At 28.6% G+C, this 16545-nt stretch overlaps 1 protein-coding gene across 1 annotated transcript in view; it reads left to right on the top strand.

Moving 5' to 3' along the window:
* Positions 1–16545, top strand: part of LOC108561500 (alpha-1,3-mannosyl-glycoprotein 4-beta-N-acetylglucosaminyltransferase B) — a 96215-nt gene that overhangs the window by 68496 nt on the left and 11174 nt on the right. The window contains exon 2 of the mRNA XM_017919462.1: positions 2398–2888. Coding sequence (XP_017774951.1) covers positions 2398–2888 — 491 coding nt within the window. The remainder of the gene's footprint in view (positions 1–2397; positions 2889–16545) is intronic.

Here is a 16545-nt window from a genome sequence, read left to right as displayed (position 1 = left end):
ATAATTTACAAGTAATAACAGTAACACAAATAGTACCTAAAATCTGTTCGAAAAATGAAACCATTTTTACTTGAATAAACTCAATGAATACATACAATTTTTAGATGTCTAAAGTGGGGATATTATAGTTCAATTATCACATTCGAAATTCTGTTCGGAAACCGAAATATCATTTGCTTTGTTTTCTTTGAGAACCGAACATCTACTGCATTTTATATAAATAATTAATTAATCACTTCATAAAATAACTTCCCATTAGACATAACCATTAAATACCACGTTAAATTATTGTCAAATGAACAATTTTTAAAGTTGTTAGTTTAGAATATATGTCGATTCGGTATGTTCGTGAAAATACTTGCAATGTGAATTCACGTGTTTTGTGAAAACCGATGAGAACAAAATACAAATTCCGTTTTTTTGCAATAACCAAAAAAAAACAATTCCTTGTGTTTTATTTTCGTTTTTTGAATTTCTGTTGTAAATTTGAATTGTTTTTATGTATGTATGAATAAACTGAAAGTCGTTATTAACTGAAAACGTTATTAACTACTACGGAATTTACATAATATTTTTTCTTATTTAATTCGTATAAAATATAGTTAATACATAAGTTTTTTCATAGAATAATATATTTTTTGAAAAATTATTATTTAGTGGAAAAATATTTTAACACCTCACTCAATAAGTTCGTAGTATGACTAATAAAACAACAATGTTTGGGCAATATTCAACTTTGTTAATGAACATAGTTTATTTCAAGAGTGACACATACCAACGCTTCTACAACATTCTTACATACCGCATGAAAATATCCTTTTTATTTCGCTTGAACAGCTTCAAACAACGCTCAGAATCATCAACTCGTTTTTGGTTCACTTTTACCTTGAACCCATCTTGAACAAAGCTTTCAAATATTTTTAGGGTGTCAGCTATATCACACAATATCAATTTACGATCGTCTAAAACCATGTTGAAACTTTTTTATGTTTTCTGTAACAATTGCCGAATTTGGGCGACCATCATCATTTATGTCTGTACGACCGCGTCAAAAATCAGCAAACCACGTCTCTACCATTTGTCTCGACGGAGAAGAGTCCCCATAGCACTTATCAAGCCATTACTTTGCTTGAACGGTATTTTTCCATCAAAAAGTATTTTGTTTTGAAAATTACAAAAGTAGCGTTACTAAAACCACTTTAACTTGTGTAAAAAATAGCTTATATTAAAATATATTTAAATTTTCAATTAACCAATGCCTACATAATGAAAGTATTTCTGAAACGAATCTCGTTGCCGCCGAATCTCTAATAAAACGATATTACGGGTTCAAATTTCAGTCGACTCTAATTAATTATTAACTGAATTTCACTTTGCATAGCTGACGTAAAATTGTATTAAAAATACAGCGAAATATAGCAGTAGGGTATACAGTTTATAAGCTTCTATAATAATCAAGTTTCTTCCATCATAGAAGGAAATATTTACATTGCAGAAAATTTTGTGCTTCTCTTTATATTTTATCACGATGTTGAATAATTTGATTACGCAACAGATTCTGTCTGAATAATAATACTTGTTTTAATTTTAAATTTCTTTTAATAATACAATAGTGTTTTTTTATATTTTGTTTGCAGTAGATGAAAATATCATAAAAGTAATAATTATTTTATATTATGAATTTCTTTACATTAACAACAACTATATTTTTTCATAAAAAATACATATTTGAATTATAGCGAAAAAAAAAATATAAAAAGGATCATGTATGTTATTTTTAAATCTAATTTTGAATAAATTCATTCATAATTTTCGACATTTATAATTGATATTTATTATTTCTAAAAGACTTAGATCGATAGTCATTTGGTCATTGTGAACTAATTGTTGATGTTTAATAATATAGTATTACTAAGATAAAAAGTTAAAAAAACGTATTTTATGATAGCGTCTTGTGTCTTCTTGATTTGTATTATAATAATATACGTTCTTTTTATAGTGTGAAATTCTATTTGCTAACATATTTGTTAAGTCCAAATACTTATTTTTATTGGTATTTACATTTATAGTTACGTGTATGTAATAAAATCAAATAAATTAAATCAAAGCAGATGTTATAAATATGATTCTTATAAGGAATATGTTAATACGATGTAATTCCAAGTAATTTTATATAATATACATCCATGGAATGTTGAAAGCCATATTTCTGATTAACGATTCTATTTAAATACAAAATTCCTGTACAAACGAGGAGCGGAATAAGCAAAACAGTTAATTAAGCTTCATTTAAAAGCGCACTCGTCGCACTCAAGCGTAAACGAAATTTAATCAATTTATGTAACCGCAGGTTATATGTACGCATTGTATTAATGTCGGATCTTTCATGTTTTGCAGATGTGAGCTCTGAGCAGATGTTGATACAGCGTCTGGCCGAGCTGCAGGTCAAGCTCCAGTATTTGGATACGATGTACAGGGCGAGACAGGAGGACCTTCAGCAGTTGTCTCTGCATATAGACCAAATGGCGATGCCATCATCTTTGGATGGGAATGGGACAGGTGCGGGTTCAAGCAGTACGCTGAAACCTGAACTGCGTCAAATGGTCAGGAATATGTCGGGGATGAACGCAGCTCACGGTCTAAATCCTCCGGTGATGCTGCGACTGCCGTCATCCTTTCACTTCTTGCCGCATCTCTTAGATGATCCGAGCAGCTTACGTCTGGCATACCTGATGTCAAAAGGCAGGACGGGAGTTTCCGTGGTCCTGGGAATTCCCACCGTCCGCAGGGAGAAGCACACTTATCTCATGGAGACTTTGCAGAGTTTGATTGACGGCATGAGCATGGATGAACGTGACGACGCGCTTCTCGTCATTTTCGTGGCAGAGGTAAATCAAATAATCCATATTAATAAATTAATGAATATATAAGATATAACAATATAATTTATATATTCATTAAAAGTAATGCTAAAATTAATAACAGTTATTGATCGTGATCTTTTTGCCAAACGATAATTAATAAATTAAATTGATAATATTTAATTTTATACTTACTTTTAACACGTTTATGTTTAAAGTCAAAGATATCAAAATAAAAGTCAAATAAGAGCTTTGCAGTTGATGATTTTTAAAGGAAATATATAAATTCATATTAAAGTTTTTCATTTTTTACAATTATTATTGACCCCATTGTTGGGTTAAATCGACCTTAGTCTTTTCGTCTTTATACAAAATATTTATTTTGAAAGTATTTTCGTAAGTGTTTTAGTAAGAAGTATAAAAATGTACCAATTAAAACAGTTATTGTACCTAAAATTTAATAATAATGACACCATTTATTGAAATCACAATGGAATTGCACAAATAATTACAGACAATAATTATAATTGTAGTGTATAATATACATATTAAAAAATATATTACATTTTTTGGAATTGTATTTTTCAATTGGCAAAACTGCTTTGATAAGTGTTTGTTGATACAACAATGCGTACAGCAATTGATGATTCAATTATAGAGCTTAAAAGACAACAAATATATTGCAAAGAATTAAAGTAATATTGATCTATAAATGTTATTATTATAATTGAATTAGTGTTACATTTTGTGGAATTCTATCCTGCAAGATTTAATGAGTATGACCACTTTTCAAAAATAAAAGTTTGTAAAGTCGGAACCATTGAAAGTAGTTATTTGTGGTGGCTTCAATGGATAAGCAATGTTTATTTTGGTAGTAAAAAAATAAAACTTCTCATCTTTGTATATGCATTTTGTTTATATATAAACGATATAACGTACGAAATTGGACTAACCCGAACGTCCTTTACATAACAATGTAGAATTGTTAATTTAATTACAAAAAAATCTTGATTTAATTTCATATATTAAATTTAGGTCTTTAAAATATAGTAAGTGTAAATAAATAAAACTTGAAGCTATTTTTGGAATTGTAATATTATGGAAATAAAATAACAAACTGAAGTACTTTTGCTTTTCACGTATGACATACTATTATATTGCATTATATTTCAATTGCATTGCTTAATTTGCTACTTGAGTATAAATGCAGTAATATATTTATATAACACAGGGGTTCCCAAACTTTTTCGGTTTGCGGTGCCCTTCATATATCAGAATTTTTCCTAAGGGTCCTCAAGTCAAAACATTGGTCTATCTCAGAGCTAAATTAATATGTCAGAATTGGGCACCACTGCGTATAATTTGGGAACCCCCAATATATAAATATACAATATATAAAAAACCGAAATGCATACCTAGTTGATCTCATGTGTGCCCACTATACAGTAATATTCTAAATTTCAGTATAATTCGTTCAAATGCGTTATTTTCTATTAATTCATTTAAACAGAATATTAACATAAAAGATCAAAAAAAGATAATATAAGAAAATAATCATTATAGTTCTATGTTTTACATACTAAGAAATAGTTTATGAATGTAACATGTAAATTCAGATAATCAATTTTAATGTTTAATAATGTATAAATCATTACCAACGTAAGAAGATGGTGCTTTTAAAACAATCAGAAAATTATCTAATAGGTACATATAATGAAATTACATATTTATGTCTGTTAACTTGTTTATACAAAAAACATTTAAATAATTTAAGGAAATAAAATAATACAGGTTTTCAAAACAAAAATGTGAGAAATATGTATTGTATTATAAAATCATTGGTTAATGATACAAATGTACATTTTGCCCACGACGACATAAACTGTAGCGCCGGTATTTGTTTATCAATAATAAAACAACACAAATTTTGATTTAGTTAAAATATTCATGAATTTAAAAACTTCTATAATAATGAAAAAATATATCCATTTCTCAAATTAATTAAATAATTTACGTGACAATAAAACGATAAACATAAAATTTGAAGAACATAAGGAAGTAATTTATGAAGTCTCCCGGCATAATACAAGAAATAATAATCAAACATTGCATAATTATACTTATATTCATCTACAAAACTTTTTTGCCTGAATATTGAAGCAAACAATTTCACTGATGTTTGCGTGTGGAAAAGCTTTGATTCGCTTTACGTCGGTGGTCTAGAATCAGGAATCTAGATTCTATAACTTCTCGCATTAACGAAGCACGCATATTATACACATTTACACTGTAGGTTACAAACATGTTGAATAACCCGAAGAAATATGATTTGCCGCAAGGTGGATGCTTTTTGCTGGTTTATACCATCTTGCAATGAAATTGATCATATCTAAATCAATCGCGCCATTAAGCCCGACGCGAACCGATAATTGGACTGGCCGCAGGATATCTGCTTTACTGCTTTTTAAGGATGCCTTAAGAATTCTAAACGCTCGTTTTAACTCCTGCAGCCCTGAATTATGCATACCCACTCCATCTCCTTCCGACTCGTCTAGTCCAAAACACGTACAAATACATCGAGGATAACGGTTGCTCAATACATGAATTGTAATTGATAGTTTGCTTTGGCACATTACAATTATTCTGCCGGACAGGACCTGCCTGCATTCGATTTTAATAACCGACCACATTTAATGCCGGTAACTCTTCTGCGGCCCAAACTACCGTCATTACTGCACCTGCCTTAATTGCAACCTGCTGCAAACGGTTCGGTTTTAAATAAACAGAAATATTGCATAAATACAGTTCCTTTTATTTATCGGAATTGAAATTCGCGCGAGTCATAAATATTACTTATGCATTACAATATAAACATGCAATTTTATGATTTATGAAACATAAATTTGTATCACGTTTGTCAATCATATAATCCCATGACATTGACAAATGATTATCAACTACAATTGAACACAAATCTGCCATGTAGTTAGTGCACCTGAAACATTAATGTTATGTGGATGCAGCATTTATTGATAATATTTAAAACGGAATTTCACTTAAACAGCTATAATTATTACTTAAATTACTTTGTTTTTAGTGATCATATTTTTACCTTGGTTCCATTCACTCTTTCGATCCGGCATTCCTTTCCAACTTGTACTATTCAAACCGCTGGCTACGCAATTCCATTTCTAGGTCGCATGCATTCTTTCTTCATTATTCACTCAATAACTCCTATTTTTATAGTAAGCTGAACCACGGAGGACTTGTTTTACATAACTTCCTACTAATAACATTACCATCCATATTAATATTACTGTCAATGTCACAACTCTAAAATTAATTTGTTTTAATCCCTTTGTGTGCATAATATTAATAAAATAGTGGAGGGAGGAGATTTTCATGAATAAAAAATGAGCAAAGTGAAATAACATTACTTAAATATCGAGTGTGTCTATCTGATCCAGCATGTGAAATCAACGTTAGTGCTTGTATGCATTTAATACACTTTACCATAGTAGAATTATAATGTAATAGAACGGAGACGATTTGTTAAGAAATAACAAGTATTTACAGCACATGTCTGAAGAATCTTGTGATCAAAAACTAGATAGAATGTAATCAATATTGTTTGTACACTCTTTTATTTTTCTCAATTAAAAGTTTCTTTTGAAATTTTCAAATCCGGACTAATGGAGGTATTACTGTATATAGTAATGTCCAAGAAACCAACCATCCTTATATCTATTAATTCGCCAACCCAACGGACATGGGTAATCAAAGCAACGATGTATGTGTACACATGAATTCAAAAATTACTTTACCGTTTCTTTCGTGGGAAGATATCATAACAAACCATATTTTAATGTACTGTAGTCTATCTTGAATTAAATGTTTGATCATTTCCATATGATATAAGCAGTAAAACAGTAAGTTAGAGGTATGTGTATCAACAGTGAAGTTGTGTTACATTAGAATGTTATTTCTTAATATAATTTGGATTCAACTAATCATGAAAAAGTTAACATTTGACGTTTTTAACGTTGACATACATAAAAAAACATACTTTATGAATATGATATGATATGAGTATACTTTTATATAAATCAGTCTATTTTCGAGTCACAAACATTGTATTTGTATAAACAATTTCACAGCTATAATGTACTTTTAAGCGAATAAACAATTACTAAAATAACTACGGATTTCGCATAAATTTCAAACTGAGAATCGCAAACGAAGATGTTTCTCAAATTATACACTACAGTACCTGTAAAGTGAACAAAGCTGGAAATATAGCATTTTGCAATTACCGACCGTCTTTCTAATGTATTTTTAATTGGTTAACTTATGTAAGTAAAAGCATTTTAAATGTTTCAATTGTCAATTAATGTTATTGAATGAATTTTTAAATAATGATATTTATTAAAAAATATATATAAAAGATGTACAGTAATTATTATTACAACTTTCTAATAGGTGTTAAATTTTAAGATTTGTTTTAATTCTATGTAGAATTCTTAAATGTTGGGTTTGAACATTAAAACTTAGATGATAGTTTTATAGCTTTTGATGCTATAAACTTTACAGTATAAAGTCTATTGTAATAGGATTTCTTGGGTAGATATTGTATACAAAGTAAAATTAAATTAGGAACAATGATTTAACCCAGACTTTTGGTAATTAATGTTTTAATGATTGATACCTAATAGTAGATACGTAAATTACCATCAAACTTCTATAGCTGGTAATCAAAAAGCTATGTTAGATTATATTATAATTGTGTAATAGAGGAATTCATGGAAAAATATTAGTCTAAATCTAAAATTTAGTTTTTCAACACAGAAAGATATTTATACAAAATAGACAATTTATGTGATCTTTTGTTTAAGGTTTCAACGAAAAGCGTTGCAAGGCACATAGTAATAGTATTTGAGTAAATAATATTTGATGTGCGGATATGAAGTATCAAAGTTGTCAGAAATATTGGAATAAATAAAGGTTGAGTATAAATGTCTGTCATGGCAAAACAGCTAATTGAAGACATAATAGAGACGAACGTACTGAACGCTTTAATGTGATTGAAAACTATGAGAAAAGGCTGAAAAGTTTTTCAAACACATATTTCTAAAAATATCAATATCGAAATTACGGACTGTTTGAATCCGGACTAATCAACAACTATAACGCCGCATAAAAATTACACAAAAAAAGACTTGACAAAGATAATTATGTGTACCATTTGCATTGAATCCAAACTGATTTATGATGAAAAGTAGTATAAATAACGTTGCAATAAAAAACATAGGATTTTAACGGTAATATGTTGAAATTAGGTAAATAAATTATTTGTATCAATTTCTCATTATTCTAGATAAAGTTGCAAAAAACAATAGATGTTTGATTTTATAGATACCTAATTTACAAATATTAAGTAAATTTGATTTCTGCATTGATTTAATGATTTAATGTAATACATTATTTGATATTTTCAATTAAAATTAGTAGACTTCAATAAATAATATGCATTTATAATTTATGTTAATCGATATTTTAACCAGAATAAATAGAAATCAGAATTAGATTTTGAATATTTAATTGGAATTGAACCCAATGCAGAAGAATTTATTGAATATTTACATCAATAATATCTTAATATACCCATAAAAACATTAACTTTATTTTTAGTCATTGTAAACTAAAAAAGTCCAAGTAAATTAATTGAATTAAATTAAGCTGAATTCCGTTAAATTAATGTAAATCCCATGCAATTGCAATTAGTGTTAATTGACATTTTAATCGGAAACGAAAAGACCGGCCGGAGTTTTATTTCCTTGGAAGCACAAAGTACTGTAACATTATTTTAAATTTAATTACGTCGTTTTAAATATTCCGTACATTTTTCAATTCCGTTTTATTTTTTTATATATATATTTTTTTTGCCTTACGTGTGGAATGTTTGTAAATTCCGAACGAGTCAAATAGCGCACTCGCATTAAAAATATAATCGTATCCTGCCTGCTTCTCTTCTTCATCCTCCGACGTCTCAGTTTTCGGGCTACTTGTCTATTTTTTTCTCTCTTCTTCTCTATATATTCCCTTGGCTTCTTCAAATTACCTTGGGAATCTCCTCCTCGTGAAATTCCTTTTGTCATATTAGCTGTCTGCATTCTCCGAACGCCACTTGAGCTTATGTAATTAATATGAATACTTAACATGTTAACCGGCATATCATGACTAGACGCATAGGAGATTGCCGTGCGTTGTATTAATTAATTTACATTTCACGGCACAACAACCAAAATACCACAACAGTATTTGTAAAATTAAAGATTTTCCTTTTATATTTGTACAAAAATGCACACAATGTTGATGGAGTACATATTTATTTATTATAATAAATATTTACAAAATTCAGTGGCAGAACAATAGTTGCGCAAGACCCTGCAATTCAGATATAAAATGTTATCATACAAACATTTTTTTATGGCCCTCAAATCTTAAAATGTATATTGTAGTCACCGATATCTTCTTCCCAAATCTATGTCGAAGAAATTCGCTCGATGGGTTCCACGATTTTGAAATGACGACCAAATAAAGGTTTGATTTGCCCAATATTTATTGGAAAATTTAAAAAATTAAGAGTCTAGCACCTTTAGTAAAATTGTAACAGGTGATGAATCTTGATTCTATATGTACGAGCCGCAAACCAAGCAGCAGTCCATGGTATGAAGCGCAGAAGGTGCAAATCCCCCCAGTTAAAGCAAGACAAAAAATCTGCAACAAAAGTGATGATGTCGATTTATTTTACCAAGGCAAAATTGGCAACTACTATCTCACTGGAAACTAGTCAAACAGTAACTGCTAAGTAATACACATAAACTAGCTTACCACAAGTTTTCAAAAATTTGTTGGGAAACAAGAAAAAACGGGAACTTCGTCGCTACTGTTTACATCTTGTGGTTTCTGACTGTATCCGAAAAATAAAGAAAGAGTTTTCAATTTCAATGAAGAGATCATAAAGTAAAACTTGAAAAGCCAATTTTGAGGAATTGTATGGTTCTACTGAGTTAAGAAATGTATTGAAATAAATGGAAATTATGTAGGGAAATTACAAAAGGATGGAAATTAAAAATATTAAAATATTTTTTTTTTCATCCAACTTAGCCAAAAGTTCGCTAGACCCTACGTATTATGTTTGTTGCAATAAATATTATTACTATTATTAAAAAAAAATCAATATATTAAAGCGTTTTTACTAATTAATACTATTAATAAACGACAAATATAAATGTTAGAAGTTATATTAATATTAAGTTGACAGTAATTTATGTCATAACAAAATGTATTTCCAAAATCCAATAGGAAACGAACAGACTTATGTTATAACCCAATACAATATAACAAACTTAAATGGAAAAATAATTTACTTTTAATTCAACAGATACAAATGTCTACTATTTCTGCTTCAGTTCAACAAATAACCTTTTCTATAATATAATAATTTATATTTTTTTTTATCAAACATTATAAATTCCAATAACGTCATATGATTTAAAAACTGAACTTTGGAAGTTGACAATTCCAAAGTTCACTTTTTAAAACTTGTTTAATGTACGAGATTTTCCAAAAATTTGACCGTAAAGCGAAAAGACGTATAACAAATCAATTATTTTGTTTAAACATTTATTCATATTTTTAACGAAACATTTTTGGCTGTAAATCGAAAAAATTGTATAATTACGTATAAAGACGTATATTTGTACATGATTTAAAACTACTTAAATGCAGTTCATCTAGTAACAAATAATCCCAGTAGTAAATACTACGTTTTCATAAACAGAATATTGAAGGCAATACAATATATTTGGTTTATTTGCTGAAAATATGCATCTTTCAACTCGCAATATTTAAATTATATTCTCCCAATAACAAAACTTCACATAAATTACAGTAGAAAAAAAAACTTGAAACATTATTTATTACGTTTATAAAGGTCTGATCGGAGACTATATTCATTTTTATTGCCTAGGATGTAATATTTTCAACGATATTGAATAATGTCATTTTCATTTTATAAATTTATTATTTATTACTCATTGGTTGACTACACATAATATTCCAATTTTATTTTAAATTTACTTGTAGAAAATTGTATAAATATACCCAATGGTATTTTACTGTAACGCCATATTAATTAATTAAACAAATCTTAGCAGCCCATACAATTATTTATTAAAGTTTTGAACGCAACACTGATTGTGAAAGATGGCAACAATGTACATCATGAAGTTGGCGAGGAAGCTCAGCTCGGGAGAGTTATGCATAAATAAGAGTATTAGAGTAGTATTAATTAGAACAGTATCAAAAGAGTATTAAGTATAGTGTAATCAAAGTGATGTAAGTAGTAAATAAATGCCATCTTTAAACGATTTCTTTCATTCACTTGTTCTTTCGACGAAAACATATTCTACATTATTTTTATTGTTATGAAATTTTGACAGGCGTCGTCTGAAAGTTGGTACTTCCTAAAAATCATATGGATTCATATAATAGAAAATCTTTGTTCAAAAGAAAAAAAAAATATTCAAGGAATATAATAGAACAATATTATTATATTTTTAACTTTATACGTATGAACCGTAAAAACGAGGTATTACTGTATAAACAACATAGCGCACAAAGATATGAACTTTATGCAAAATATTGCTGGTGTCGTAATATTTCACACGTGAAATATATTATAAATGTATACTTGTTTTTCTCTTTTCTCTCCCTTATATTTCAGCTTTTTTTTTGGGTTTCATGGGTCATGAAAAAACCGAGGAGCATTTTACGGTCCTTCCGTTTAATAATTTGTAGCATGACTGTGTTATGTACACACACACACATAGTATGTACGCGGCTCCTAGTCCGTTTTATTCCTGCAGGACATGACACCCGTCGGGATAATAAACCGGCTGCCTGAATTAGGAAGTTTATTTGTACTATTTTCAACGGCCGCATCGAATCGGTCCCGGGGCGCACTCAATATCGGCACTAAAACCGAATGTAAATGGATACGAAATGTCTTTCGCCAGTTTATATTTGAGAGAAAACTTGCTCGTTGGACATCAAACGAAATGGGCTTCTGGTAATTTCTAGATTGAACGCTTTTATATTCGACTATCTTCACCATGAGAAAATATTTCTTTCTCATTTATTTTATTTTACTAAGAAGCTATATCGATGTATCGGCCATTAACAAATTGAAATCGATATGTTGGCACACTTTTTTTCATCAAAGAATGAACGAAGCAATTACTTAAACGTGAACTCTGTTCATTAATTATACGTATTTTTTTGCACGCCTCATAACGAATTTGTAGGTTACATATAGTCCTGGATATTAATTATCGGTAACTAATGACCAGTAAATCAATACTAATCATTGTCGGTCACAATCAATTATGAAGTTCGGGATGCATTACGTAATTGTGTTTCGAACTTTTAGCTCTAAATTACGGACGTCCGCATTGAGTCCAAGTTCTCATATCTCTATATACTTTTATATTTATAATATTTGTTATTTAATTAGATCTATAATAAAGTAATAATAATAACGTGAAAACAACAGTCTCTTATAGTAAATTAAAATAAATATGTATTTATATAAAAAATATAATATACAATACAATCAATATAAATAATTTACAACAATATTAAGTGCAAAGTGCAATGAAAGAAAATACATTGGATTGTTTTCAGGTAAAATTCATAAAAGTAATTAATCTTCATGTTCAATAAAATGATTATTATTCAAATTTTCAAATAAGTCCATTACTATCTTTTGTGAAAATATATAAATCTCATGGTATAACTTTGACGAAAGTCATTTTTCAATAATTTTGCATCATAATCTTATAATTGATGCGTTTTGTCTCATACATCAAACTTCTTCGTGAGACTAGCCTTATGCAAATGGTTCTAAAAAGTTTTCCGGTTAATCTTCAGTTCCTGGGCAGTGAAATAAGTGCTCGCATGCCGCTCCAGCTCGACGATTTCCATTATTTTATCAATGATTGGCTACCAGAAATGTCACATCTTCGACGTCCATATTACCAGAACGGAAACGTTATAACCAACGCTTTGCTGTTGCATTCGATACTGTATTGGATCCATAAACAACACAACATTTTTTGGCCGCCAGCTCCGCTTTTTCCCTTGGTTGTAGTGGTACAGAAGAATGTATCGAATTTTCTCTTTTTTACCTCCATTTTGGAATGCTCTAACACACAACTGGATTCACTAAACACAAAACTGTTAAAAAAAATTTAAGCGTCATGTCGCATTTAAGTCGCATTATAGAATGACAAGATGCAACTTATACATCGTGAGATATTACTCACTAAATCCATGTAACGAAAAACGCTCCGAAATTTTTACTTCACCTATTATTAAGCAGTAGTTTCACAGCGAATTACTTGATATAACTTACCTTTCATTTAATTAGTGTTTAATCGTTTTAAACATAAATTATCCAAACTTATGTATGATGAAAATATACAAGTTCTGATAATAATCTGTTTTATTTTCATATACTATATTGTAGAGGTTTCTAACATTTTGCACCTAGAACAGCGATTCGTAAATGGGGGGCCGCGAAAAGTAATTAGAAGGAAAATGTTATTAGATTTTTTAAGTTTTGATATCTTTACAAAACAAAATAGTTTTTTTAAGCCCTTGCTTATTTTTCAAGAAATATTTTAATTATTGACAATTTTATAAAGCATTTTTTGTTCATTGCATTTCGCATCTGTGCAAGACATTGCCATGAAATATTTCTAAATAATAAAAAATCAAATTTGGCCATTTATTTCGTCGACAAAAATTGAATTGCAAAGTTTCTTACTTCGTAGACATCATATCCATTCTAAACCAACTAAATTTATCTATTCAAGGAAATCAGCACATTTTTTCCAAGCGAGATAAAAATAGTTTAAATGAAACTTCTTTTGAAGTATAGAATCGAATTTTGAACTGTTTCAAAATTATTCTTAAATTATTACAGATAATTGTGAATTTGATAAAGAACATACAAATTATTTAAATCAATGTTGTCTCTAAAAAATAAAAATTGTGAATTGAAGATCTTTTTAATAACTTGGAATATACCAATTTATGAAGAATTATGAGAATTTATCTATGAATTCACTTTTCAAAAAGGTACGATTTTCTACAATGGTATAGAAACACAATTGAAGTGGATTAGTCAGTGGAGTGTTTTCAATAAATTCATTAATTTGACATATCGTTATTTTAAAATAAATATTACCTATTAAATTTAATATTATGCATTTTGTTTTTGGATTTATTTTTTCATTAATATACCTTGTACTTATATAAAATAACTATTTTAAATAGTGTGCTGCGAAAATATTTTTAAATTTTAAGAGAGCTGCGACTACTAATTAGTTAAAAACCATTGCCCTAAAATATAGGTAGGAACGCACGTCATCTGTATTTTAAGAAAATATATAGATCGATAAAGTTAATAATACATACAATACATAAATATTCAAATTCGTTTTGTGTTCGGAAGACACAAATTATAATGCTATTGCTATTGTGTCATAAGGTGAGATGTCAAATAGAAATTTATGAATTTGAATACTTCTCTCAATACACCTCTTTGTCACAACAGGGTCATATGGAAGTATAATATATAAGTAAAATTATAATTTATGACAGATTATTTTATAATGGCTATTTGATAACATTTTAACAATATGCAAATTGATTTGTTGGAGACAGTATTAGGTCAATCTAATATTTTATTTAGACGTAGTAGAAATAAGTAAAACTTGTTACCTAGATATCAAATACACACTCAAACTAACACAGAGAATCGTCGCCTGGAGGACATTGAAGCATTACAAACCCCAAGACCTACCAAATTGTTTTTAGTTTGTACATTTCGTGAGTGCGTGACTTGATTGTGCGTGTGCCTTCAATGTGATTAAATTAAAGTTGGTTACTGGACCAATTTTTTTAACTTTTTTATATATTTTTTTAATTTATTGTCACCAATTCTGCTTCTTATTTTGTAAAATAGATAGCTGAAAAAAAAACAAGCAAGAAAATTTTCTAATGAGAATTGAAAAACAAAATGATTATTTAATCTTCAAGATTCAGGTTATGTGCAAATTGACATCATAAATCAAGAATCCTAGGCACCTGATTTGTTCGATAACCGATCTTCGATTTGAAAGGCAAAATATGACGCCAATCAGTCAATTCGTTAATTGTACATAATAATCTTTCGCGAAAGTTCATTGTTCGATTTTTTTACAGTTCGTTAACCGATCACCCTTATTTTGTTGATGGATCGTTTAATATAAATGTTTAACACGGCGCATTGCATTTTGCTACAGTATTATGTATGATTCTCAGTATCTCCAATGTACATATTTAATATAAAATATTGATCGTTTTAATTATTTATAACGGCAGATGGGTCTCAGTTTTATTTACAAAGTACTTAATACAAATTTCTTGTTTATAATGAGGATTAGAGCGCTAGTTCAAACCACTTCTAACCCTGAAAATTAATTGTAAATATTAATCCAGTGCTTGGGTTTTAGAAGTATTATTCAGCAATAAGCTCGATGATTATGCGCATTTTTAGTAGATTAATCATCATTGACTCGTTTACATTATATGTTATAATATTTAATTTGTTTATTTACTCTCTAATTTATTCTGATATTATATCTATTTTGATACTTTTAATAAGTAATCTGTCCTGTAATGTCAACTCTATTGATTTTAATATGTTACTTTACCAAGTTAATTTATTTATTTACTCCCTAATTTATTCTGATGTTATATCTATTTTGATAATTTTATAGTTAGTCTGTCCTGTACTGTCCACTCTGTTGATTTTAATCTGTACTTTTATCTATTTTATCTAACTAATTGAATTAATTTATTTTAACTTACCTTTACCTTTGTGGTTGTAATAAAGGCTAATGACCTAAGCTGTCGATGCTTCAAAGAGAGAGAAAAAAAATTTAGGATAATTCGCAAAATAATCGGTCAATATCATTTTTAGAATTTACTTTGATTTTGCTGAATTAAAATTTAGAAATTAAACTATATTGAATCCGCAATGATTGCACCATGCAACGTATTGTTATATATTATTTTAAAATATTCTTTATTGATAAATATTTTAATATTTAAACAAATCATTTTACTGCTGTAAATATTGATTTGTGTATTTTTCATTGATTAATGAAAATAAAAAGGATATATTCGTCATTTTTATCGCGTGGAACAGTAAAAATAATGTCAGCCGTAAAAAATGCAAACACAACTCATTTTTAATTAATTGCAAGTGCTCAAACGTGCCTAGAATCAATTATTTATTTCACAAGCTTTATGTTTTATTAAATGGTGTTTGTTTATTTTATGAAGGTTCTGTGATTAATACAAAATAAACATGTTTATTGATGTAATATTTTATTAATAATTTGATTTGCTAGCATTTTTTATACATATTATTTAACTAAATAAAACATTAAAATTAAAATGTAGAGTGGGTGCGTAAGGTATTTGAGAACATCTTGGTTGTACTTCATTCTAGTGAATTCACTTTTCAGGTTAGTAATTTAAAAGTAATGGCAGACCCACAGATTACTAA

This window comes from Nicrophorus vespilloides, unplaced genomic scaffold (genome assembly GCF_001412225.1).
Source record: "Nicrophorus vespilloides isolate i.1.1-1 unplaced genomic scaffold, Nicve_v1.0, whole genome shotgun sequence".
Taxonomy (NCBI): Eukaryota; Metazoa; Arthropoda; class Insecta; order Coleoptera; family Silphidae; genus Nicrophorus; species Nicrophorus vespilloides.
Note: the sequence above shows the minus strand (reverse complement) of the source record. Positions and strands in the feature narration are given on the sequence as shown.